Genomic DNA, 27,377 nt, shown 5'->3' with positions numbered 1-27,377 from the left:
GACTCAAATTCAAGATCTTCATCTGTACTGAAGAGGGGGGAAAAGGTAAGCAGAAGGAGACAGAGCCAAAACATGCTCAAATATATTTAAACTCTTTGCAGAGGAGTATGGATTTTTAAAATCTCTTTTAGAAGTCTGGTATGCAACATGTCACCATCGACAAAGCCAGGACTCGCTCCTTCGTGACATGCTGGCTGATGAGAATGTACATCTCACAGCAACTCTGTGTATCAACTAATTCACAGGCCCTTCACAGACGCCAATAATTAGGATGTACTGGTATTGTTCTATGATGCAAAGAGGGACCTAAATTAGAAAAGAAAACAGATGCTGGACGAAAATTTCTTGTACTTTTTCCAAGTTAATTTAATTTTCAAGGCCATTCAGGGATCTTCTACTGGAATTTTTCTCACTTATTTTGTATGTGGTTATGTCCTGAATCTGACATGAAAAGGAAGAAATCATAGAGGACGCGGAAGCAGGAGAAGGGAAGTCGGTCAGGCCTTCGCGTGTAAGTCATCAAGGGTCTGATAACTGTTAAAATAACGGGCATTTATTGGCTGTAGGCTTCTGTTTCTCTTCACCACAGACACTGCTCTGATAGAGCAATGATCTCACTAATAGGGTGGGGAGAAAATACTGCTTAAGCTCCAGCTCTCAAAATGGATTCTGTCCTTATATAGAAAAGCCACGGTGACTCTAGGCTGAGGCCTGATACACACCTTATCCCAAATCCACCCTCTCAACTCCGAGGTCATCAATGAAACAGTCTGGAGTCCGCCTGCCCCCCAAAGTTGCCTGTGTCCCTTGTCCAGGCCTCCACACCTAGACCATCCTCTCTCTCCTCCAAGCCTTCACTCACACTGTTCCCTATGACTCAAAAGTCCTTTCCCTACCTTGCCCTTTAGTTCATGATACAGCCCCCGAGAGGGTCAGGCACCTATGAATCCCCTACCATACAGCAGCACACCCTACGGCAACACTCACTCCACGGTACTGCAGTGATGGATCTTCATGTCTTTCTTCCTCAAAACAGGAATCCTTTGCAGGCAGTATCTTAATTATCTTTGTGATGGAGCATAAGCAACTTTTCTAATTAAAAAATAATGTGGTGCACCCAATGTTCATAGCAGATCTATTCACAATAGCCAGGACACGGAAACAACCTAAATGCCCATCGACAGAGGAATGCATAAAGAAGATGTGGCACATATATACAATGGAATATTACTCAGCCATAAAAAAAGAATGAAATAATGCCATTTGCAGCAACACGGATGCAACCAGAGATTATCATACTAGGTAAAGTAAGTCAGACAGAGAAAGGCAAAGACCATATGATATCACTTATCTGTGGCATCTAAAATATGACACACAAATGAACTTATCTGTGAAAAAGAAACAGACCCACAGACAGAGAGAACAGACTTGTGGCTGCCAAGGAGAAGGGGAGGTGGAGGAGGGATGCACTGGGAGTTTGGCGTTCGTAGATGCAAACTGTTACGTAAAGGATGGATAAACAACAAGGTCCTACTGTAGAGCACAGGGAACTATACCCAATATCCTGGGATAAACCACAATGGAAAAGAATATAAAAAAGAATGTATATATATATATATATATATATATATATATATATATATAACTGAGTCACTATGGTGTATGGCAGAAATTAGCACAACATTGTAAATCAACTCTACTTCAATAAAAAAATAACACGGTGCAAGTTATTTTGCTTTTTATGTATCATATGGCGATTCCATGTAGAAGGAAAGGGAGGAAAAGAAAGATCAGCATGGAAACTTAAATTCAATAAATATAACAACCATCAAAATTTTTTAAGCATAAGGAAAAGGAAAAAGGATGTTATATTTTCAACAGTGAAACTCCAGGATCATAAATTCAGACAGCAATCCCAACTTCACGATTTATCCCAACCTCCTTTCCTTCTTATTCCAAATTAGTAAGAAAGCAGCTCATATTTCACCCCCAGCTCCTCTTTCTTGATCTTTAAAATTAAAGTTGCAATATTTTGTCAGCACGGTGCCAAGATCTGAAATTGGGCAGGTCCCCAGTGCAAGAGGTAAAGGTCTCTTAAACGGCATGAACTTGCCTGCAGTCGGCACATTTCGGCTCCCACCCAAGCACCCCGCGTTATAACAGCATGCTTCTGAAGCGGCTGCTCTCGGAGCCCTAACTTGTGTGCGTTCTGTGCCTATTTGATGAGGGGAATTCGGCAAAACACACACGATTCACTTTTTAAGTGTTACTTCTCTGCTTTTCCGTCTCACCCCTGACCTGAGTTGACAAACGGAGGGGCAGGGCAGCCTTCTGACTACACGGGGGAGAAGGGGAAAATCAGTCCCGGTCAGAAAAGAGGTAGCTGCCAATCAGTTCATCTGTTCTCCAGTTTTCAATTAAAGGCAGCTAACGGATGTAGGGGGACACATTTTATTTTTTCCTGACAGAGCCCTTATGTTTAAACTCTTAGCTTCATTTTCCAAAACTGCTGGCTTTAGACTGAAGAAACACACAGCTTGAGTGGAAAGCTGTATGTTCTCCTATGTCCTGTATCAAAATGACATTCTTCTGCTCAGTGGCTACTTCCCGCTTGGCCTCCCAACGCTCTGCTGCCTGGGACGGGCTTGTGGCACGGTCTCCGCCCCAGGGGATGGGTGCTGGGTCCCATGCTCCCCGCCAGCGAGGCGTCCCTGGGAGCTCTGGGGTGCTTCACCCAACTTTGCTCTCTTTGGATGATCATTCGGTGGAATTTCATTTACCCTTCCAATTTTTTCCAGGAGGACAAAGAAGATAACTTGGAAGGGTGTGTTTATTTGGAACTCATCTGAAAGAACTCCAGTCTCTCTTAAGCAGCTGCCTCTATACGGAATTTGGGAATTCTTTTCCTTAGATCAAACAGGACTGAGCATTCCCTTGGCCACGGCTGGCCTTCTTCCCTGGAACACACACGTTTTCAGGATTGCTATTTTTATCCAGAGTTTTCTCAAATGAATAATTAGGAGATGTACACAGGCAGGAGTAGGAAAAAGTGCTAGGCCCCCATAAATCATGACCAACTAACCTGTAACCACCGAAGGACTGAATGACTTTTTGTTAACAGTTTAGCAGTTCTGTTTCTGCGGGACTGCACTGTCGCTAGACTTCAGGGATTTGTGGGGCAGTGGGAGTTACAGCTATGGGAGAAGTCCTTCAGGATTGGACCAGCCACCCCTCAGGGCTGGAAAAGCTGCTGTGAATCACGTGATCCTGGTAATTTGACGTTTAACATGTCTATGGGGGCAAGACGATAAGACATTATATAGTAATTCCTATTTCTTTTTGTTTTATTTTTAAATTTTTTACTTTATTTTTATTTATTTGGCTGCATTGGGTCTTAGTTGTGGCACGTGGGATCTTTTTGCTGAGGCATGCAGGCTTCTCTAGTTGTGGCACGCAGGCTCCCACGTGGGCTCAGTAGTTGCGGCGCGTGCCTTAGTGCCCCGCGGCATGTGGGATCTTAGTTCCCCGACCAGGGATCAAACCCACATCCCTTGCACTGGAAGGCAGATTCTTAACCACTGGACCACCAGGGAAGTCCACCTATTTGTTTTAATATCACCTGAAGTTTGCTTGGTTCACCCAAAGCTTCGAGAGGCACATTATGACTGACCATTACACCTCGGTGGGCATTAGAACAGACCTTGTGAAAACACCAGGCAGCGGCACAAAAGTGGCGCTTTCATCCTGCCAGAAAAACGGAGAGGACTTTTAGGAGCCCCTCAGAAGGAGATTCTGAATTAATCTGTAATTTCAGGTTTCCAAGTGGCTTTTACAGGTTTGCTTACCCGAAGCATTTCAGAGCGTCATCTCTCTTAATTTTTATCCGCACGATGTTCCACAAACATCCTGACCTGAATCATGGCCCCTCATCTTGTTATCTTAATGGGGGGAGGATAGAGTGTCCTGCCGCCCTTCCTCATTAGGTGTCCTCATTTACACATTGAGGAAAAAAGTGCCGAACGTGAATTATTTAAAATCTATTGTATCAGTGTGTGTTCTGTAAGCATTCACTACCGGCAAAGCAGACTGATTATTTTCCACTTTTAATTGTGCTGATACCTCATCTGCTCGGTTGAGAGTGGAGAGTGGCAGGTGACACCGTCTCTCACGCCGAGGACCAGAGAGGCAATGAGGTCTATCATTTAAAGCCAAGATAACCCACTTAGTGGACGTACCTTTAACGTGCTGCTAAGGATGGGCAACCTGGAGTAGCTCTTCTCGTCTGTAATGTGTGTCTATTACTGTGTCAGACATGAATGAGAGCAGGACAGAGCCCGCTTCCTTAAAGAAGCTGTCAGCTGAGGGAACCAGTGACATGTCACCAACCACACGCAGGCAGCCGTCGCCTGTGAGTGAGAAGGGGCCCGCCCATTCCCCCAGCTCCTCCACCAAATCTCAGGTGTGACCTGAGATGAGAAGCGTCACATGAGATCATCGCTAGGTATGCTTGGAGACCTTGTCCTAACCTGAAGAAAACAGTTAGAGCAACGAAAATATATTTAGATAATAAACTTGCAAATCTGTGACTGGAAACTGATCGAAATAAGATTGCACACAGGACACAAGGATTTATTACTAGACATTCAAAATGAGCCCTAATCCCTCTCCTCCCTTTCGACCCCCAAGACCATCATCAGGAAATGCCCACGGGTACTGGATACGTCGGTATGTGGTCAGAAAGTGTCTCACCGTTATCTGAATTTAACATATCCCTTCCAAACACAGCAACTCAGGAATTCGTTTGGGTAATGACTATAGAATCATTCCGATGTTGTTCATTAAGTCAAAGACTTGTTATAACTCTTGTGTATCCTCAGCACCCCATCCAGCGCCTGACCTGGCTTCCGGGAAACGTTTGCTCATCTGGATGGATGCAGGGTTGCATGGGGGCAAAGACTCAGTTTGCCAGACTGAGACCAGCCGGGACCTGGGACCCTCTGCCGCAGTGCTTGCACCTGGACAAACGTCTCCTTGAGAAACAAAATACAAATAAACCATAAGGGACTAAAAATAGCTGCGTGCATGCGCAGTTGGGGCAAATTATGGACAACAAGATACAAAAAGACCAAAAACCCAACTGCCACTTCTGAAGAGCCGGGAGCAAAAGCAGGGCACTGCGCATGCCCCCTGCACTCAACACCGCCTAAGGGGCGGGCAGACCACCTAAGCCACCCCTCCGGCCCGACCCCTGGACCTGCCCCTATCCTCACCCCATATAAGGAACCAGCTCGACCCCCTCGGGGAGTGAGTAAGGGAACCTGTTGCTTGTTCTCGCTCCCCTCTGCTGCAGCAGGGGCCCCAATAAAGCCTTGCCTGAGTTTCTTGTCTGGCCTCTAGTCAACTTCTATTGATTAAGGAGGCCAAGAACCCTGGTAGGTAACAAAACGACCTCTGCCGGAACAGAGGGATGGCCGAGAGAACAAGCACCAGGAGGAAGGCTATGGGGAGTTCCCACTCTGCCTCTCACTGACTTTGGGACCCGAGCAAACTGTTGAACGACTCTTGCGGTTCCAGTTCACACATTTGAAATCATCTCTACGCGTCTTCCAGAGCCGACGTTTGAGACTTCCAGGAGTCTGAACGAGGAAACACACGTCCGAGAGTCGCCCCCGTATGAGCTCAGGTCCATGGCTTTTGTGGGACGGGTCTGGTTTGGTAAGATACAAAGACATGAAGAGATCCAGCATCTCCCAGACATGGGTCCTTTTCGCACTAAGTCGATATCCAGCAAAAAGATAACTCCCAGAAAGCTAACCAAGTCCACGGCAGGATGCAAAAATGAGCTGCAGCATGTGTGACGCTGGTGAGTTTCGTGTCCACACTGTCAAACAGAACCACTTCGGTGAAAGCCCGAAGTCGGCCCCACACGGTTCATGCCCTCCAAACCCACCGCTCCAATCCGGCGGGAGCTTCAGAATGCGCTCTTGCCTTTCCCATTCCCAGCAGTTATCCCTGGAATCTCGACAGCCCGTCATCACCTCGAGTCAGCGTGCCAGGGGAGCAGAGGCCAGGAATGTTCTACCTCTGCCCCCAAAGGGACCAGGAGAAGGAGAGGCTCCTGCCTTCCTTTCCATCTGGTTTCTCCAATACAAGGGAAAAAAATAAATGGAAATGAAAAGTAGACAATTAAAAAAAAATCACATTTAACTTCCTTTTGCTAATGTCTGTAAGATGATTTTTTGGCCTGGTAGGAGATTCCAGATGGGCCGTATAATGAGTATAATTTAATACGAAAAACCCGAGTTCAAAGGAAGACATTTTTCCAAGTCAGAAAGTGGGTTGTCTCCCGTGTAATGCAAAACACCGGGACAAGTCATTGCATTTCTTTTCTTATTGCACGTTCGCCTTTCAACCTAGTATCAGTGCAGCCAGACCCGAAGCCATCAAACTAGAAGCTGTCGCTCTCCGAGATGGGCCGGCACTGGTGCACGCTCGCCGAAGGGCCAGAGACCGCTCACAACGCAATGTGTTTTCCTCCGGCCTCTCAGGATTTATACCATCAATTAAGGGCATAATGAGTGCCCCAAGTTGACCTCCTAGGAGCAAGAATTAATTAAGCACAGTATTTCTTAGTAAAGGATGACATTTCCCCAAACGAGTAATACAAGGGAACCATATTTCCTGATATTACTGTGCTTCCATGTACCATCCTGAATTGTTAACAAAGATAGAATGATCCGGGAACATGGCTTAGTTTATGTTTTTAATTTGGTAATGAAAGAAAACAATCTTTACTTTTATCCTTATTTGGGGGGCAAAGAGAATGTTTTGAGCATATTGCGTATATGTAAAGCACAAAATTATTTACATTAGTAATATAATGTCACTTCTTTTAATTACCAACATCAAGACAAAAGAAGGAAACTGGGGCTCGTATTTAGAATCTCCAGCTTTCAAAAATGAAGAGTTGTGTTTTGAAACTATTTGCTCCCTAAAGGTCTTATGGTTCCATAAATTCTGTAACCGAGTTTTTTTTTAAAAAAAAAGGTTAAGGCTTTATTTTGGAAACTACCCCTTAGATAGTCTAATCCGGGGGCTGGCAGAGTCCTTCCGTAAAGGGCCAGATGTAAACTTTTTAGCCTGTGAACCATATAGTGTCTGCTGCAAAAACTCACGCCAGCCATGGCTGACTGAAAGCAGCACAAACAATTCACAAATGAGCCAGCACGGCTGCGTTCCGAGAAAACTTTATGCATGAACACTGAATCTGAATTTCATATCATTTTCGTGTGTCGTAAAATATTCTTTTACAAGTTTTTTCAAGCTTTTCAAATGCAAAAGCTATTCTTAGCTCTCAGCTGTACCAAAACAGGCAGTGGACCAGATTTAGCCTGTGGCCTGTAGTTTGACAACCTCTGGTCTAAAAGTAACGTCTATTTTTAAGTAATCAGTGAGGTCTGAGAAAATGCAATCTCTGTCTCTCTCTCACACAGACACACACGAATAGAGAGTCACACACAAATCCACCTAATTATCAACACCAGGGTCTCTGAAACCACTGATGGGGTACAGGGAAAATATGGCTTCAAGCATGTGTCTTTAGTGCTATGAAGTAGACGTGAAAAATATCTCAGCCTTGAAGAAACATTACGAGGGTGGTAGGCAAAAGAGACCTCCTTCCTCCCGTCCTTTCTCATAAAGAAAATTCCCACCCTAAATTACAAATCATGCCCTCTACTCCTGGAAGGAGTTAATGGAGCTAGCATGAATCTGGAAATCCCTACTGCCTACTTGACAATTAATGTATTTAACTCTAAAGAGCAGAGGCTTTTTAATTTAGCCCATCAATCACTAACAGAACATTTTGGTTGAAAATATTAGGATTTCCAAATAACTTTATGGCTCTGTAAATTGCCAACATACCATCTGCAATTGAATTAACATTTATAACCAAACTGAAATAATAAATAAAGCAAATTATGCTGCAAATATTCGTGAGTGCCCAATATGCACTTGAGAATGATAATTAGCATTTTATAATCACGCTTCATTTTCTTTATCCAACTCCCTGTCACATTAATGATAAAATATTTTAAACTGTGCTCTATCAGCGAATGGCAGTACAATCTCTAGATTAGCCATTAACTAACATGGAGAATGAAAACAGTTTGTGTTGCTGACATGATGCATCCAGAGAAGTTTTACTTGTAATCACATCCTCCAGTCTCCCTGGCCCTTATCTCTGGGTTTGGGTTTTTTTTTCGCATGCTGCCGAAACAAGCCTCAGAAAGGCAATGCTTCCTTTGCACCATCCGAACCTCTATGAGAGCTGAAGCCACACTCTTTTGCTAGGAGAAAAGAAAGAAATAGGATTTAAAAATTTATTATGCTCCTCTGATCTAGAAAACCGAGAGGGGTCTAGAGGTCAAGAAGCTTTAAGTCACTCAAATGGAATAACTCTGGTCCTCAAATAATTCTTTCCGAAGTTCTTTCTCATTATGATCTGACATCCTCAGCTGTGGTATGTGCAATTTTTTTCCTAGCTTCAAATAAAAATGAACTTCATTAAATAAATCAGTAAAGAGTGGATATATATGCCTATTTCTTTCCCAACTAGATTTTCCACCAATTAGTAAAATTTCCCCAAAGTTTCCCATTACCTTCCTTCAAAATCACTTCTTTAAAATAACTGTATCCAGATGCTTTCTTGACTCTTTTCTGCCTTGTGCCCCTCCCCCATCTGCACTTGGCGTTTCAGGGTTTTCTCACACGGTTTCTGGCTTTGTGTGTAGCTCCCACACCTCTTTGGTCCAGTGCTGTCCTATCTACCACCGAAGCCACTGGCTGCATGTGGCTACCAAGCACTTGAAATGCGGCTGGTCCAAACTGAGATTGTTCTAAGTGTTAAAGTAACTTCAAGTTTGGGAGACTTAAGTATGAAAAACAATGTAAAGTCTCTCAATGGTTCTTTTGAAATGATAATATTTTGGATACGGAGTTAGATAGCATATATTCTTGAAATTAACTTGCTTCTTTTTACTTTTTGAAAACGTGGCTACCAGGACACTTTACATGACACATCTAGCTCGAATTGTGGCTAGGATCATATTCTTACCGGATGGCGCTTGTCTAGTATCGGGTTGGCCAAAATGTTCGTTCAGTTTTTTCCATAAGATGGCTCTAGTACCACTTAGTTGTCTTTAACTTCATTCAAAACAATTTTGTTAGACTGTATGCGACAGCTGTCATATCGGCGTGCATGTTAAAAAAAACTTATGAAAATTGGTGAATTTTTGTGTAGCCATTTTAATATTGAAGATGGAAGAAAAAAGCAAGTTTTTTGGCATATTATGCTTTATTATTTCAAGAAAGGAAAAACGCAACTGAAATGCACAGAAGGATTTATGCAGTGTATGGAGAAGGTGCTGTGACTGATTCAATGTGTCAAAAGTGGTTTGTGAAGTTTCGTGCTGGAGATTTCTTGCTGGACGATGCTCCGTGGTCAGGCAGACCAGTTGAAATCAATAGCGATAAAATCGAGACATTAACTGAGAAGAATCAATGTTGTACCACGCGGGAGACAGTCGACATACTCAAAATATCCAAATCAAGAGGTGAAAATCATTTGCACCCGCTTGGTTATGTTAATCGCTTTGATGTTTGGGTTCCACATAAGTTAAGTGAAAAAAATGTTCTTGACCATATTTCCACACGCGATTCTCTACTGAAACATAATGAAAACATTCCGTATTTAAAACAAATTGTGGGGACTTCCCTGGTGGCACAGTGGTTAAGAATCCACCTGCCAATGCAAGGGACATGGGTTTGATCCCTGGTCCGGGAAGATCCCACATGCTGCGGAACAACTAAGCCCATGCGCCACAACTACTGAGCCCGCGTGCCACAACTACTGAAGCCCATGCGCCTAGAGCCCGTGCTCCACAGCAAGAGAAGCCACCACAGTGAGAAGCCTGTGCATCACAACAAAGAGTAGCCCCCGCTTGCTGCAACCAGAGAAAGCCTGCATGCAGCAACGAAGACCCAACGCAGCCAAAAATAAAATTAATTAATTAATTTAAAAAAATAATAATAAAACAAATTGTGACGGGCGATGAAAAGTGGATACGGTACAATAATGTGGAAAGGAAGGGATCTTGGGGCAAGTGAAATGAACCACCACCAACCACACCAAAGGCCGCTTCATCCAAAGAAAGTGACGTCGTGTATATGGTGGGAGTGGAAGGGAGTCCTCTACCATAATCTCCTTCCAGAAAACCAAATGATTAATTCCAACAAGTACTGCTCCCAATTAGACCAAGTGAAAGCAGCACTCGATGAAAAGCGTCCCAAATTAGTCAACAGAAAATGCATAATCTTCCATCAGGATAACACAAGACCGCATGTTTCTTTGATGACCAGACAAAAACTGATACAGCTTGGCTGGGAAGTTCTGATTCATCCGCCGTATTCACCAGACATGGCACCTTCGGATTTCCATTGATTTCAGTTTTTACAAAATTCTCTTAATGGAAAAAATTTCAATTCCCCGGAAGACTGTAAAAGGCATCTTGGAACAGTTCTTTGCCCAAAAAGATAAAAAGTTTTGGGAAGATGGAATTATGAAGTTGCCTGAAAAATGGCAGAAGGTAATGGAACAAAAGGGTGAATACATTGTTCAATAAAGTTCTTGGTGAAAATGAAAAATGTGCCTTTTATCCTTACTTAAAAAACCGAAGGCACTTTTTGGCCCACCCAATAAGTCCTGAATACAATGATGCCTGGGATTTCTGGTTGATTACATGCTCTGTGATTGACCAAAATGATTATTATTAAAAGACCGTATCAAGTAAAGCTTTTGATCTAGTCAATCCTGCAGGAGGCCCATCAGGCAACTCCAGACAGTTCAAAGAGCAGTAAACCTGGCCTCGTGCCGTGCATAATCGTATTTGTATTGAGATAAAGGTTTGATGAGCCACACGTTCATGTGGAGATAGAGGGCAAGTGGAAATGATTCTGTGAGTTGTAGGGCTCAGCCTCCGCATTGGACCAAGCCCTACAGGGAGCGCGAGGGCTTCGGAGCCTTAGCGTAGAGTCAGTCTAGTGGTTGTGGGCTTGGGTCTTGTTGCTGAGTGGCCTGGGTTCAAGTCCCATCTCTGCCTGATAGTAACTGTGTGGTTCATCTTGGACAAGTCACAACCCCTCTGTGCCATGTTTTCTTATCTTACAATGGGGATAGTAATGTTTTCTGTCTCATGGGGTTGCTAGGAAAATGAATAAGCTAATATATGTTAAGAGCCTAAAACAGCATGAATGCTTAAAAACATTAGCTGTTATTATTATTATATATATTTTTTAAGATAAATAAATTTATTTATTTATTTAGGCTGTGCTGGGTCTTCGTTGCTGCGTACGGGCTTTCTCTAGTTGCGGCGAGCGGGGGCTACTCTTCTTTGCGGTGTGTGGGCTTCTCATTGCGGTGGCTTCTCTTGTTGCGGACCATGGGCTCCAGGCATGCAGGTTTCAGTAGTTGTGGCTTGCGGGCTCTAGAGCACAGGCTCAGTAGTTGTGGCTTGTGGGCTCTAGAGCACAGGCTCAGTAGTTGTGGCGCACGGGCTTAGTTGCTCTGCGGCATGTGGGATCCTCCCGGGCCAGGGATTGAACCCGTGTCCCCTGCATTGGCAGGCGGATTCTTAACCACTGCGCCACCAGGGGAGCCCATAACTGCTATTATTATTATTTCACAATGCAACTGGAAGTGGCAAAAGGTGCAAGTGAAGCTGAAACAAAAAGTGAGGCGAGGCCAGGAAAGAAAGTAAGTTGGACGTGGGTGGAGAGATGCAGAAAAAAGCCTGAGAGGTACCACAGGTACGACGAGGTGAGGATGAGAGCGACATTGCCCCGCTAGGATCCTTCACAGGAACCAGGCCCGTCCCTGGCCGATAGGCTTCAACAGGGACCATGGCTCACAGGCTGCATCCACCTAACCAAGGGAACTATCTGACAATTTTAACAACTTATGGATTTCCCCTTCCAGTTATAAAAGGAAAGGACAGTTATAAAAGTAGGTTTCTGGACTAGCTTTTCTTTTCTTCTGCTAAAGTTTTTCCTGATATTTTTAATTACAGAGAAGACATTCAAAAAACTGAATTCTTTCTTTCTCATCCATTATATCTTCTTAGCATCTAAAGCAGAAGTTGCAAACTACTCATCTGTACGCTGAATTGTGCCAACAGATATGTTTATTTTGGCTTAGTGGTGGCCAGCACAGTCGTTTAAAAACTTTTAAATTCGTTGCCAACATTTAAAAAGTGGGAGATTTCAATTACAAAAGAGATTGATTTGATGTTTCTGCCTAATATTTTCTTGCCTAATCCTCGTCTGGTCTGAGCGTTTTTTTCAGTAGCGAAATGTCAGCAGAACCACAAAGACCTTGAAAAAGCCACAATCCTCAAGGAATTGAGAGATTCACTAGAAATACTAGAAAACCAGGCAATGCTAGTCCCACGTTCCCATAGGGCAGTGACTCTCAAAATGTGGTCCTTGGACCAGCACCCTGCATGACCCAGGAGCGTGTTAGAAACGCAGACTCTCAGGGCCACCCAGACCTCCTGAATCTGAGACTCTGGGGGCAGGACCCAGCGATCTATGGATTAACAAGCCGTCCGCTCCATGCTACAGCTCGAACACCATTGATACAGGGGAGCAATCAATGAGAAGACAGCTGCTGTCTCCCCACCACTCTCTATTGTCCCAAATTAGCCTGCATCATTCACCTCCTCGCCTGGCTCTCCCCATAAGGCATCCAAATTCTCAACTCCAATAGTAAAACGAACTCCAGTAAGAAAAAGTACACACAATTTCTTAATGGGGTTAATTTTTGCAGAAAATGATCTGGCATCCTTTTACCCTAAACTCAATGAAACAGAGTGGAATATGTAGTGACTTTTGCCTCTACAATTATATGAAACATGACCAAAATGCATCCTTGCCTCTCAAGGAATAATGAATCAGAAAATATTCAAGATGAAAGTCAGTAACCTCAACTCCCATTTGAATCTAACCTGGCTCGTGTCACTGGTGGAGAATCCGAGGAAAAGAGAAAGTGAAGAAAGCTGGGGTCTCACCTGCAAAGGTGAGCAGTTATAGCTTCTTCATAGAGCCGTGGTGAGGGTTAACTGAGTTAAAGTATGTGTCCAGCACAGGGTAAGTGCTAGGTAAGTGCTTTTCTCACTAAAGGAACACTGGGTACACACGACAGTGTATGTTTCTCAAATAATCCTAACACTCAGATGTTATTTTCCTTTTTCTACAAAAGATGAACCCGCAAATTGGGTGATATGACTCCCGGGCCAGAGGAAATCACTAGCTCAGGCTGAGGGGATGCAGGAACCCCAGGACTGCTATATTCCATCTCACCAAGACTGAGCTTGCTGTGAAGTACACAAATCTCTCTTTTCCAAAGAATACACCCAACCATTTGCGATTCAGGAATATGGTCAGTATGTGGGCCATTAAAGTTCTTTACCAGCTCCCTGGTCGCTGCACTGCTGGTAACGCGTGAAGGGGGTAGGGAGAGGAAGTCAGATCAGTCTATGTCACTTCCATGTGGCTTCTTTAAAAGGTCCAGCAGTGGAGGGGTGGAAACATACAGTGCAATTAACACGGCCTGTGAATTCTGCGGTCAGGGATAGTCCAGCCTCCCTTACAGAGATAGCTCAGGCTTGGTAGGTGGTAACCCCATGAAGCCAAGCAAGGGACCTGCAGATTTCCAAGATCTCACAATTCTGCTTCACAGTTAAAAGCCATCAGAAACAGTTCAGCATTCTACAGATCTCCTTAAAACCCATGACATCTGATACTTTAAAAAGTCACTGTGAGTACTCAGTTACTTACAAGGATTCAAACAAAATACAGCATATTTCACAGTTTTGTGTTTAAATTTGAAATAGGAACAAATTTAATCTATCGGGAAATGTAAAAAAGGAAAATAAAAACTCTGGTCAGAGAGGGGCATGGATTGCATAAGACTATGCACAGCAAAGCTGAGATTTTTAAAAGCAGCCATTTAAAATAAAGTAAAACACCTCTCATCTCATTATACGGTATACCACCCTAAAACCGGTGAGCACATCATGATGGATACGCTGAGTAGTTTTTAAGTAAATACCCCTGCATATTTTCTCACTGCCCTTCCCTTGACATGCTGTACTTTACAAAAATTCATGTCCAAGTTCAAAGAGAAAAAAAAAAAAAGAAGAAGAAAGACAGACAGCATTTTTTAAACAGCCCAGCCTTGGAAATATGTACAGAATTTATGCATGTTTCAAGTGCTCCTTCTCCTTTGCCAGAGGGTGTAATTAAAGGCCCAGAGACAACTTCCGAACTGAGGCCAAGAGAATTTCAGCCGAAGTCAATGGGAGTTCAGCACCCTGACCACGCACAGGCACAGCACACTCAGCGAGGAATAAATAACTCTCTTGGCAGGGAGCTCGGGAGGCACAGGGACGAGAGCATCTCACATTAGAGCCCACATTTATAAAAGCAAAATTCATTCAGTCGCCTAGAATCAATAAGATAGTAATCGTACGACTTGACACACAGCCCGGGAGGGCAGGGCGGTGAGCAGGCAGCCTGTTTCTAGGAAGCTGGCGGAGCTGGGTCTCACTTGCACCTTCTGGATTACTTTTTTCCCCTCTCTGTTGACACAGACATTATGTACACCCTACGTGTACATCATCATTTTTCTTAGTTACCTGTGAAGTAAGAACCCACTCACAGCAGCTTCAAGGTGGGTGGTAGCCAAACACCAACCCACCGTTGAGCTCAGGGGGTGCATGTCCTGAAGTGCAAGATTGGTGATGGAACCCACAGGGCCCTAGTCTCTCTGGGGGTCCCCCTCTTCAAAGTCAGCCATGAGTCTTCCCAGTGCATAAAGATGCATGCTTTTCCTACAACAGGCTCCTAAGAACAAGCCACCTACTTCCCCTGGCTTCTTCAGCTGCAGGGAGAGCCATCTAACTGTGGTTCAGGCCAGACCCCAGGCTGCAGCAGGCTGGATTTCCCCAGGACGGTCACAGGGGTTACCTCCATCCCAGATGCTCTTCTCAACTGACCTGGGCTCTACTGCCACGAGAGGAGGGTATTACGTACGTCCCCCCCCCCCCCACCCCCGCTGAATCTGGGTGGGCCTGTGACTGCTATGACCAGCAGAATTTGACAGAAGGGACACTTGGGACTTCCAAGAGTACGAATAAAAGGCCGCTGGGCTTCCCCCTTGTCTTCGGGACCTCTGACCACCATGCAATACGTCTGATTACTCCGAGATCACCTTCTTGTGAGGAAGCGCAAGCCGCACTGAGAAGTTCCGCGTCAGGGCTCTGGGCCAGGGCCCCGGCCGAGGTCCTAGGCAACAAGCAGCACCAACCACCAGATGCAAAACTGAAGCTGCCTTCAAAGGGTTCCAGCTCCCAGACCTCAGGCACTGAAGACGCTGTCTTCTCAGTGGAGGCCCAGACAAGCCATCCCCACCGTGTCCTGGCTACATTCCTGACCCACAAAGTCTGTGAGCAAAACAAGAAATGTCGTTTTATGCCTCTAACATTTGCGACGGTTTGCTGTGCAGCACTGGTAACTGGCACACACTGTTTGGATGATTAAGGGTCACTTTAACCCTTTGCAATTTTTACTGCATGCACTTATTTTAGAAATTAAGCCCTAAGGAAGAAGGGATTCTCCCCTCTCTGTCTTACCTACACAATAAATGTGTTACATAAAGGAAGGAGATACTGTATTCATAAATCCTCACTGTGGTATGCCCCGTACTTGTTAGTAATTACAGGATTTTTCATAATGAAAGGAAGGCATCTGTTATCTCACTGGTGTATATGACGAATGGGAAACGACCAATATTTGAAATTCAAAACCAGTTCAACGCGAGGCTAAGAAGTGACCTTAATAATTGATAAGAAAACAGTCGCCCTTGGCAGACACGAACACACCGTCTGTCTCCTGAGGTGGGGAATCTGAGCCCAAGCGTTGCTCTTACATCATCTGTTCCAGGCCAGGAGCAGTGTGGTAGAGGGCGGCAAGGCAGAGACAGCAGGACAGTGCGGTGGACACCCCTGCGTGGTCCTGAGTGCGCACGGGAGAACGCTCCTCCCGAAAAGGACAACGCAACGGGTGACGATGCCTCCTGAAACCGTCACTCTTCCTCTCCTGTCTGCTAGGACACACTCAGTCAGCATTACCCGAAACCTCTCTTCCTCCCTGTGCCCCTTCGGCCCAAGTTATTACAGGGCAGGGGCTAACACAACCACGGGGCACAACTGTGCTCTAATCCTGGCTGGTTTTTCTCTCTCGCTTCCAATTTTGTTTATTACAGAATCATTCAACAAACATCTACAGAGTGCCTGCATCATGCCAAGCTCTGTCGCAGGCACTGGAAATACAGAAGAGGACAAGACTTACAAAGTCCCTGTCTCAGGGTATTTATACAGTAATGGAAGAGAAGACCAGTGAATAAGTGGACAATTAATGAAATCATCTCAAATAGTAGTAAGTGCTACAGAGGGAGTTCTGCTCCATTACAGGAACCCTGGCATGTCAGGATGGCTGCCATTGCTTCAATTCAACCAAGACTCAACAGGCCACACTGAAGACATGATGATTCCACAGAAAGGGACAGCGGTAGGTCCAGGACGGGGTCTCTCAAATAAAGACAGGGAGAGCATCTGCTCTTCAATGTGGGGAGTTTCCCAGAGAGGCAGGGGAGATTACTGAAAAATAAAATGACAGATATGGTATAACCAAATTCAGTCCAGAGACAGGCAACTTTGAGTGCGACGTAAATTTGTTCCTAAATCTATCCTGGGAAGTATGCTTAAGGGACTTGGAAACATTTTTGGCAGAGAAGAATGGCATTAAAAAAACCGAAGGCACAGACAAGATGGAGTGTTCTTACCCAAGGGGTTTTACATAAACCCCTTCTCAAGGGCCCAGTAGTGTGTGATACGGATGGGCAGGGAACGCGTCCTCCGCCGCATGGGAACACAGCCAGACATACCAACCATATGTACGAGGCAACCACACTGAGAACCACACGACTATGGAAAAGAAACGGTGGTGGCGGTTCTCGAAGCCGAGGGGTGAGCACTAGCGATGCCACCAACGTTGCCCACCCTCCTTCTCCTGGACACATAGTAGGGCTGCATTTCCTTCCACTGGATTCGGTAGGGCCGTAAGACAGAGGACCTGCATGATGGGAGAAGACAGGTGGCCTGCATCCCAGCAGGTCCTCAGAGCAACATATACCCACAACACTTCCTGCTCCCAGGCGGCTTGACGAAAAAGAAACAAGCGTTACAAAGACAGGAAGTTTCACAAATGTACCTAAATCATTTTTTTCTATTTTATTTACATTACTTTTATATGTCCTTGTAGGAATTTCAGCTTTAATATTTTAAAATAAGTTGCTAGGGGCTTCCCTGGTGGCGCAGTGGTTAAGAATCTGCCTGCCAATGCAGGGGACATGGGTTCGAGCCCTGGTCCGGGGAGATCCCACATGCCACGGAGCAACTAAGCCCGTGCGCCACAACTACTGAGCCTGCGCTCTAGAGCCCATGAGCCACAACTACTGAGCCCGCGTGCTGCAGCTACTGAATCCTGTGCGCCTAGAGCCCGTGCTCTGCAACAAGAGAAGCCACCGCAATGAGAAGCCCACACACCACAACAAAGAGTAGTTCCCGCGCGCAGCAATGAAGACCCAACACAGCCAAAAAAAAATAAATTAATTAAAAAATATTTAAAAATAAATAAGTAAAATAAAACAAGTTGCTAAAATACGTAAACATCACTCTCCTTTAGTTTCCACCTGTGTTACGGGGGCGTGGCTAAAGTAACTGACAATGGCCCACCCACCTGGACGTAACAGAGGCACAGGTGAGCTCCTCGGAGGTCACCATCCTCATCTCTCCTCCAATGCTCTTATTTCTAATAGTGTGCATTGTAGACAACAGGAATACTCTTTCTTTCTTTCTTCTTTTTTTCTGGCTGTGCCACGTGGCTTACAGGATCTTAGTTCCCCAACCAGGGATCAAACCCGGGCCCCCTGCAGTGGAAGTGCAGAGTCCTGACCACTGGACCGCCAGGGAAGTCCCAGGAATACTATTTCTGCGGCCCAGGGCTCATAAAGAATAAGATGGATGGGACAGAATCAAAGAGTAAAGGAATGCTGATCTAGATTTACTAATTAAAAAATACTCCTTTAGGTTTCTTAAACCACCGGGTCCATGATATTAACCCTGTGCAAACATCCCACACGTGGGTGTAGTGAAAGAAATAACTTCATTATTTGGGTTTAAAACCAAATATATCTAGTGGTGACAATTAGACCCTTTTAGGCTTTGATATAATTCACAATTTTGTGCAGAATCCTACCTGCCACAAATATTTACAGAAATAAGTTCTATATCTGTATGTATAATATATACATGAGGCTCAAATTTTTGGTCAACAGGCAAGAATTAGCACCAAATACTCATTTAAATAGAACATATTTCCCACCTAACTCTTAAAGCAGGAAATAATTTAAGACCAAAATACAAATGGATGAGGAATTTTACATTTGATTCCATTTTGGGGCAAATAACCAGAATTAGTGGAATCGATTTCTAATACCCTCTCCCATAATTTCTGGCATTGGACTAATAACTGTCACAGTTTTTCTATCACAGTTCAATTCAACAAATGTACTAAGGGCTATTCAAGCATTTTAGCATAGTGTTTTTGATGAGATCATAAACATGATATATTGTGCGTTCAAGTGGAATAGAAGCCGTCAAAAGACATCTCATGGAGTACTGGGTCTATGCATTTTCTAACTTAGGGGACCAACCAGTTGAAGGAGCATCTAACACAGCAGGACATGCCTGTGGAAACCAATAAATATCAAAAAAAAAAAAAAAAAAAAAAATGCCCTCCTCAAAATTCTATTATTCTGAGACTAATTCTTTACGTTAATGAGGAGCAATGTAAACAAGGGCAGCAGCCTTCAAAAGTATTTCTTGGCTGAAAGTGTGCCCACACTCCAAAGTCCCCAGATGCAGCAGAGCTTGTCTACAATTTGAGTACAAAATGCAGAAGTGAGATCCACGCTGAAATTCTCATTTCCCTAAGGAGCAGTCAGATGATCCCTGCTGGGTTTGACTAATCAGGATAATTTTCATGATTTGGGGACTTTCCAGCCCGTATGAATGGTGGTGTTGTGTACTGAGAATGCTGCTATTTTCAGATTCAAAAGCACAGAGGAGAACTCACGTTGTTTGATCATTCTAGTTTCTCCAAATTTGTTTAACCATGAAAATCCTTTATAAAACCGAAGTTTTCTCCCCCTCGCTGACCTACCTCACATTTTTCCATCGCTCATTATTTTAAGGCTCACAGACCCTGAGAAGTACATTTTACATGCTCCAGTTCAGAGCTGCAGCCAGTATAAAGGATTTTTCTTTTTCTTTTTTTCCCAGGCACAGAAAAAGCCTCCATGGAAGCAGAACTGAGAGGGTCACTGAAGATTTTGCTTTTCCTTATTGGAATATTTATTCTGCAAATCCACTGATCTCTGTTATAAATGGAGCATTACGTGAAATCCTGCGAGGGAGGAGGGGGCCCACATTAAAACCCAAGGGCTGTCTCAGCAACACCTGAGAACAAGCTAATAAGTTAAATTTACTGTATGTGCCTTCTCACATTTTGACACTAGTGAATAGGAAGCAGACAGGCCACCTTGACTGTACTGAGAAGTCTGACGACAAGCTCTATAAAAACAGTTCCACCTTGTACACTTACGCAGCCTGCTCTTTGCTGCTTTTGAAATAAAACAAAACCAACCCAAACAAAAATGCCCCAGGCGACAGTGCCGGCCACAGAACTGGTGCCAGAAATCCGGGCAGGACGTTGCTAGCAAAGGAATGTCATCTTTTCAATATGGAACAAGGAACAAGGCTCTAATGGGGCAGGGCTGCCAGAACCCAGCCTTTCCCCTGCACCCCAGACAATGCGAGCATTGTGCGGGCGGGAGATAGATGCACGCAGATTTTTATCCCCCTTTCTAGATATTTTTCAGGGATGAGTTCTAGGGTCCAGAGAACACAACTTTCCCCCATTCTGGCATTGCTTATCCATTGGACACATCTAGCCACCTTTCTGAAGCGGAAAAATACTGAACCAAAAAAAAAAAAAAAAAAAGACAGCTCATAAAAGGCACAAGAGAAATGCCAATCCCAAGGAAACTGTTATGATGACAGAAAGTCAGAAACAAGGAAATGTTTCTAGAGAAATGTGTGATTTCCGTGCCGCGAGCGTTGTGCTGTGCTCGTGTAACTCCTGTGCTTAAGGACGCGTATTTTTGGTACAACGCAGAAACAGAAAGCAACTATCTCGCACGGCGCTCCACAGAAGGGCTCCAAAGCCGGAGGAAGAAGCGGCCTTGCCGCCTTCCTGGGAGCCGGGTGTCCTCCTCCAGCCGTCTGCTTGCCGAAGGGGTTTTCTGGGGTCATTCTGGCTGCGTGTGACTTCTGCCTTGTGGGCTGACACTGCAAGCGAACCCCTGATAGAGGCCTCCCTCTACCGGGGAAGGCCTTCCCGGTCTCTCAAAACGTCAAAACCGAACATACTAGGGAATGAAGATGTTTAGGATCGTAGGCTTTGAAAAGATAGTTTGATGAGATTCAGGGGAAATTACGGGAACAATTGTGTCATGTACCCTCGCTGGTTTCCACAGTAACCGCGTCAGGCTCAGCAACAGATTCCAGATCAAGGACGTGAATGGTAGATGGGTGCGTTTTTCTCACCTGTGAAATGGAAGTTAAAAAAAGTCTCTTCCACCTACTTCTCTAAGTTTTATGAGGATCAAATAAAACACCTAAGGCAGGAACGCTCCGCTCTCCACTAAATTCACTATGGCTGTCCCATCGCTAACCATTGGTCTGTCCCCAGGCTCATGGCTAGACTCCATCTCTCTGTGCCCCCCCCCCCCCAGGACTGGCTTGCCCCTCCCCTGCACTCTCCTTCCCAGTCTGCCAGCGGGAATGAGATGCAGCTAAGGGCCTAGTGGACACTGAACTGTAGCACGGGGAGCAGGCTGCCTTCTGACTCACTGTGAGCAAGAGAGGAGGGGCCAGCCGGGGACGCAGGCCTTGAACGGTTACCTGACGAGGAAATTCTGTGCCAAACGTGGCACATTTCGGAGGGCTTTTTCCTAACTGCAGCAAAGCTCAGCTGAACTGAATTCCGTAAAGTGAGAGTGCTTTAGAAACACTTAGAGGCGGTGTAAGTGTGAGGCATTTTTCCTGTTTCTGTAATTTTATCCAGAAGGTCTGTAGGTCTGCAGGTGAGGAGAGAGGAATCCATAGAGAGAGGGCAGACAAGGCATGCACAGCCCTGCCCTCGGGAAGAGCAATACAGGGGCTGGCAGAACACGGGCGCCTGCCCTTGTCACCAAAGGGGAAAGGCGGAGGGGGCATAAAATAGGAGTTGGGGATTAACATACACACACTACGATATATAGATAACCAGCAAGGACCTGCTGTAGAGCACAGGGAACTCTGCTCAGTACTCTGTAATAATTTGTATGGGAAACGAATCTGAAAAAGAATAGATACTTGTATACGTGTAACTGAATGACTTTGCTGTACCCCTGAAACCAACACAACATTGTAAATCAACTATACCCCAATATAAAATAAAAATTAAATTAAAAAACAAAACAAAACAGGAGTGCCCTTGCCAGGTGATTCCACTCCTCACGACTTCTTTCCAAGACTTCAACCAGGAGAAGGAACTATAGAACTGAAAGCTCCCTATTTAACCTCTCCAGTAAAAGGTTTATTAGGGAGACGGCGGAGACACTCATCTCCCCAAAGTAACTAAATCATAACCTAGGATGGTGTAAAATCTGTTTAAACAGAAATGATTTTCTGTCATAATTTCTATCACTCTCAGGAAACCCCAAACCATATACTTTTATTTCTCTGACAAAAATACATTCTTGTTTTTGTTTGGTGAAATTGTAATACATTGTCACAATTCATTTTTAGATGATGGTCTCCAGGAATTTTGTAAAAGGAACTTATTTCCGCACCCCCCAAACCCTGGTGGCTCCACTCTTGCTTTAAGTCAGAAACATTGTTGATTTTTTGCTAATTAATTTTCATTGACCAAAACTCCTTGAAACATACACTCGGGACATCATTGGGAGTAAGCCATTTTCAAGTCAACAGGTTAATTATGAATATCGGAGCTTGTTTCTCTACTGTATGACAAAGGGAGAAAGCTTTACCAAAAATTACAGACTTGAAGCTTGTTTAAAAAAAAACAAACAGCAAATGAGAGTGTTCTAGATATTTTTAAACAACAAGCAGGCGAAGTAATTTAAACAAGCATTTATGAACTTGTAACTGTTAAAAACTTTATAAACCACGTAAAGCCACCAAATTAAATAAACTATTCTCACTCAGCCAACATGGGAAAAAAAATATAGGACTGCAGGAGAATTCAGAATTCACCCTCCACTTCCTGTTTATTCCTATATCAGAAGGAAAAAAAAAGACAGATTTTTCCTGCTTTTTCAATCCAAAATGATTTCTCAAGTTAGAACAACATTTGTCCAGCAGCAGAAGTGTTTTCTCCTTCTGTAGGAACTAAATCTAGAAATAGCCAGACTGTCATTTCAGCTGTCTTGATGTTTCTGGATATGAAGGTAGATTCTAGATGTTGAGATTCTTATTTTTTTGTAAAGCACTAAGAGCCCACAGTATTTTTGAGTATATCGATCCAGTTGCTAATCCTTAAGAGTTCGCTTAAAGACGGTATCAAAAAGAACATATCTTTTGCAGTGAAGGGCTAACCTTGAGGTGAAAAGCAGAAATTACTAAGGCAATGAGCTGGATTTTGGCCACCCAAGGCCTTGTCCTGTTTATAAATTTCATAAAAATGTTCATGGATATATAATCACAAACCCTATAATATTTAGATGCAATTCATTACATAATTAGATAGAATATATAAGATTATGCCACTATGTGCATTACCATAGAATTAAATCTGATTTATTACATGTCATTTATTACTATATTAATTACTATAGAATTAGATCTAATTTATGATTAAAAACACTTATTCAGGCCCTACTATGCACAGAGCACTGCGCTAGGCACTGGTAGTAAAGCTCGGACAGGAGACCAGCCCCAGTCTTCCTGCAGTTTACAGTGTGACAGAGGAGGCTGGGAGCAAACAAACAGCTCCATAATAATAAGTTAATCACATGACTCAGCCATAAAAAAGAACGAAATAATGCCATTTGCAGTGATATGGATGGACCCAGAGATTGTCATACTGAGTGAAGTAAGTCAGACAGAGAAAGACAAATATCATATGATATCGATTATATGTGGAACCTAAAAAAAATGATACAAGTGAACTTTATTTACAAAACAGAAACAGAGTCAGAGATGTAGAAAACAAACTTAACGGTCACCAAGGAGCAAGGGAGGGGAGGGGTAAATTGGGAGACTGGGACTGACATATACACACTACTATGTATAAAATAGATAACTAACAAGGACCTACTGTACAGCACAGGGAACTCTACTCAGTATTCTGTAATGGCCTCTATGGGGAAAGAATCTAAAAAAGAGCAGATACGTGTAGATGTATAACTGATTCACTTTGCTGAACAGCAGAAACTAACACAACATTGTAAATCAACTATACTCCAATACAAATTAATTAAAAAGTAAGTTAATTACAGCTGGGTTAAGTGCAACAAAGGAGAACAACAGAACACGTGAAAGAGAAGGACCTAATGAGGGTGCCAAAGAAGGCTGCTCTGAGGAAACACAGCAGCGAGCCCTCCTGAGCACCTTTCATGCCCACTGATCCCCAGATGCCTACACAGGGCTGCGCAAAACCAACCTTAAGAGAAGGGATAAGTTTCCACATTTCCGTGCAATTCTTCACGGACTATCCCAAGTTCCCTTGTTTTCAGATTAGTCTTTAATTTCTTCCTGGAACGCTCCTCTCCCGTGCCTCATCTGGAAAATGCTCACACATCCATAAAACCACCTCTTCTGTAAAGCCTTCCCTGGAAGTGTCAGAGGGACGCGAGTCTCCTTCTCTGCACCCGTCACGCCCTGCAACTTCCAGTGTCACAGCACACGGCACATGCACTGTTTTCTCCTTGCCCGTACGTACACTCCTCCTCTCATTCAGTAAATTTTCTACTATGTACCTGTTATTTAACAGGCACTGTTCTATGTACTCTCTAAACATTGGGACACAACACTGGGAACAAAATACATAAAAACCTTTAATTTCTGTACCTAGAGCCTGTCTCATTGAAGGTGTTTAGTAAATGTCTGATCAATGAGAGAATAAATAAGTTCTCCATTGTTGGCCAGTTTTATAAAGGAGGACAGTTCTTTGGGCCTATGAGGGGACCTACTCTTTTTGGATCAAGGACTGAAATCATGAACTTGATGGCAGGCTTCATAATTCAGCTTTAATTTAATTTAGCTACTACAGCATGCAGACATTGTCCCGTTCTTGTTATTGTCTTTAGTGTGTTATGTTATTCTTGGGACTGGATCTTGCAGCAAACCCCTAAGCAGAAGCAACTGTGAAGGGCGGGCAGAGCCCAGAATGGTCTCCAAACAGAGCATAATGTTCATGTTTATGGATGCTGATTAAAAACAAAAAAAAACAATGTCATCTTAAATGGCCTCGGTCAAATAAAATCACCAAGCACGTTTATAGTATTTAATAGGAGCTCTAAAATTAAGTGCAGACATCCATCTTCCTGATTGCAAAACTCTTTGTACTGAGCATACTACTTGCTGTCTGCCAGGAAAAAAACCCCCAAACCAGCCCAGCGGCCGAATGCTGCCCTGGAGATGAGCGCCTCCTTCTTCAGAGGCAAGGAAAACAAAGGCAGATAAGAAAATGGATGAAGTGAGCCCTGAGGGATGGAGGGGGCTGGTGGAGTTTACACTCTTCAAGGCTGCTTTAAATAGCAGGCTACCAGCGTGACCGAGATCAAGCATCCCTCTGTGTCTCATGGGCTCCCCACGTGGGCTGGGCGCTGGCTCAGAGATGGGAAGTTTCCACCCACCAAGGGCAAAGCGGAGAGAACAAGGACTCAGCACCATTTGGGAGTGTGCCCATGGGTGGAGCCCGTGTGTTAACCGTCCCTCCTTGGGAAACACTGCCTTGCAAGCTCTTCCTTCTTCTACTTATTGATGTAAAATGTCATTTCTTTTATGAAATGATCAAGACGATAGGGTTGTTTCTCTTCTGAAGTACGCTCCCACCTGTTTTTGTTTTTCATTTGTTGCCCCACGAAACCCCCAAACTGGCACACAACACACCACTGCTTCCTACCCACTGCTTCAGTGTGGCTGAAGCAGTGAGGAATTTTCCAAACAGACTAGGATTGAAATCCAGCTGTGTGACCTTGGCCAAGTTCCTTAACCTCTCTGAACCTCAGTTTTCTCATGTTTAAAATGGTGGTCATAAAGCCTAACCCCCTGGAGGGCTGTTGTGAGAATTAAATGAAATATGAGTATAAAATGTCCCCATGCCTGGTACAGAGAAGGCATCCAACAGGAGCAGTTTTTTCCTCCCCCCCTACTCACCCCAGACTTGTAAACACCAGGGACTCCCACGCCACACAAGCTATTCCTAACAAGAAATCAGTGCACTTACTGGGTTCACTGTTGTAGTGTTTGCATTTGGCGTAGGACGGGGTTCAAACTTGTGGATTTGTTTTAGTTTCACAGCTTTGTTGAAGCCCAGAGAAGTTAATGGACACAACAAAGAAGGGAAGAAACGGCCCTAGAATCCAAGTTCAGTTTCTGACCTAAAATACCCCATTACACAGCCGGCTCCTTCGCAGCCATGAGCTCTCACCTGACTCCCTATCAAATCAGGTCCCCCTCCGTTATTCTTTACCAGACCATCCTATTCATTTTCTTCCAACTCTAAATTGTTTGCCTGTCTTCTGCCCTTGTTCCAGAAGGAACCTGTCTGTCACGTCCACTGCTGTATCTCTGGCGCCCAGCACTGCGGCCCTGGAATATAGTTTTTGGAAGAGAATTCTGCACAAAACCAGGGCATAATACAAGAAGGTATGTCATCAAATGTCGGCTCTGGCATCCTCACCCTTTTGCAGGGTGACTCTGCCACTTTTCCCCATAAGAGGTGGTGTTCGCTTCTCTACCCACTGAATCCAGGCTTAACCACGCAGGGCCAATGGGACATTAGCAAATGCGATGCAACCAGAGGTTTGCACACTGGTGCTTGTCCTGTCTTACTGATGGGAACCTGCCCACCACCACGTGAACAAACGCAGGCTAGGTTCACGGGTGAGGAGCAACAACATGGAGAGAGGGTCCAGTCATCCTGTCAAGGCCCCGGTCATGTGTGTGAGGCCATCCTAGGCCCGCCTGGCCCAAGCCAAGCCAGCCCAGACAAGAAGCTCTGCGCAGAATTGTAACAAATAGTAAGTGTCGTTTGTTTTAAGCCAACAAGCATTAGAGCTTTTTGTTAGGCGGGAAAAGCTAACTGATATGGAAGATCATAAAATACATCCCACAAACCTCTCCAGAGTAAGGTGCCAGGTGTTTCTGGAAGTAGCTCACTTATAAGGAAATTGCTAATTTCTGGCTTTGGATGATAAGGAGGTGGGAGCTGAGCAGGAATGAGGGGTGGAGGAACAACTGATAGGGAGAGTGGTCCTGAAGCTGTTGCCATGGAGCCCGGGCCGGCAGGGATGGGGAGCAGCCGTCCTAGGCCCACAGTCCACCAGAGACAGCTGCCGCCACCTCTGACATGAATGCTTTGGGCCATCAGCTTCTGAGTTTTAGAAACTAAAAACAGGACATATCACCATGTACTTTTGCAGAGGTCAGGAAACTAGGCCCAAGGGCCAAACATGGTCCACTGCTTGTTTTTATAAATAAAGTTTTATTGGAACATAGCCATGCCTATTCATTTACATATTGTCTGTGGCTCCTTTCATGCAGCAATGGCAGAGTTGAGTAGCTGTAACAGAAACCGTATGGCCTTTGAAGCCTAAACTATTTACTGTCTGGCTCTTTACAGAATCAATTTGTAACAACTCCTGTACTAGGTAATCAGGGGAGGTTCCACGCAATGGCTGGGACTTAACCTGAGTCTTGAAGGAAAGAGGCAGTGTTGATTTGGGTACAAAGGAATAGGGAATTGCTGAAAGAACATTACAAGAAGGAATACTGAGATTATAACCAATGTTACATGACTGTGTGCAAAAATAATTATACTAAGTTCATGACAGTACAAACAATAAC

General features: G+C 44.3%; 1 protein-coding gene across 7 annotated transcripts in view; it reads right to left on the bottom strand.

Moving 5' to 3' along the window:
• RARB (retinoic acid receptor beta) overlaps positions 1–27,377 on the bottom strand; it is a 671,241-nt gene that overhangs the window by 117,450 nt on the left and 526,414 nt on the right. The window contains exon 1 of one of the 7 annotated variants that reach the window (XM_059920446.1): positions 23,968–24,161. The exons of the other annotated variants lie outside the window; for them this stretch is intronic. Within the exon in view, the coding sequence (XP_059776429.1) occupies positions 23,968–23,994 (27 nt within the window). The 5' untranslated portion in view covers positions 23,995–24,161. Of the gene's footprint in view, positions 1–23,967; positions 24,162–27,377 lie in introns of those variants that run through there. 7 annotated transcript variants of the gene reach the window in all.

This window comes from Balaenoptera ricei, chromosome 4 (assembly GCF_028023285.1).
Source record: "Balaenoptera ricei isolate mBalRic1 chromosome 4, mBalRic1.hap2, whole genome shotgun sequence".
Lineage (NCBI taxonomy): Eukaryota > Metazoa > Chordata > Mammalia > Artiodactyla > Balaenopteridae > Balaenoptera > Balaenoptera ricei.
The sequence above is the reverse complement of the archived record's forward strand: the minus strand, read 5'-3'. Positions and strand labels throughout refer to the sequence as shown.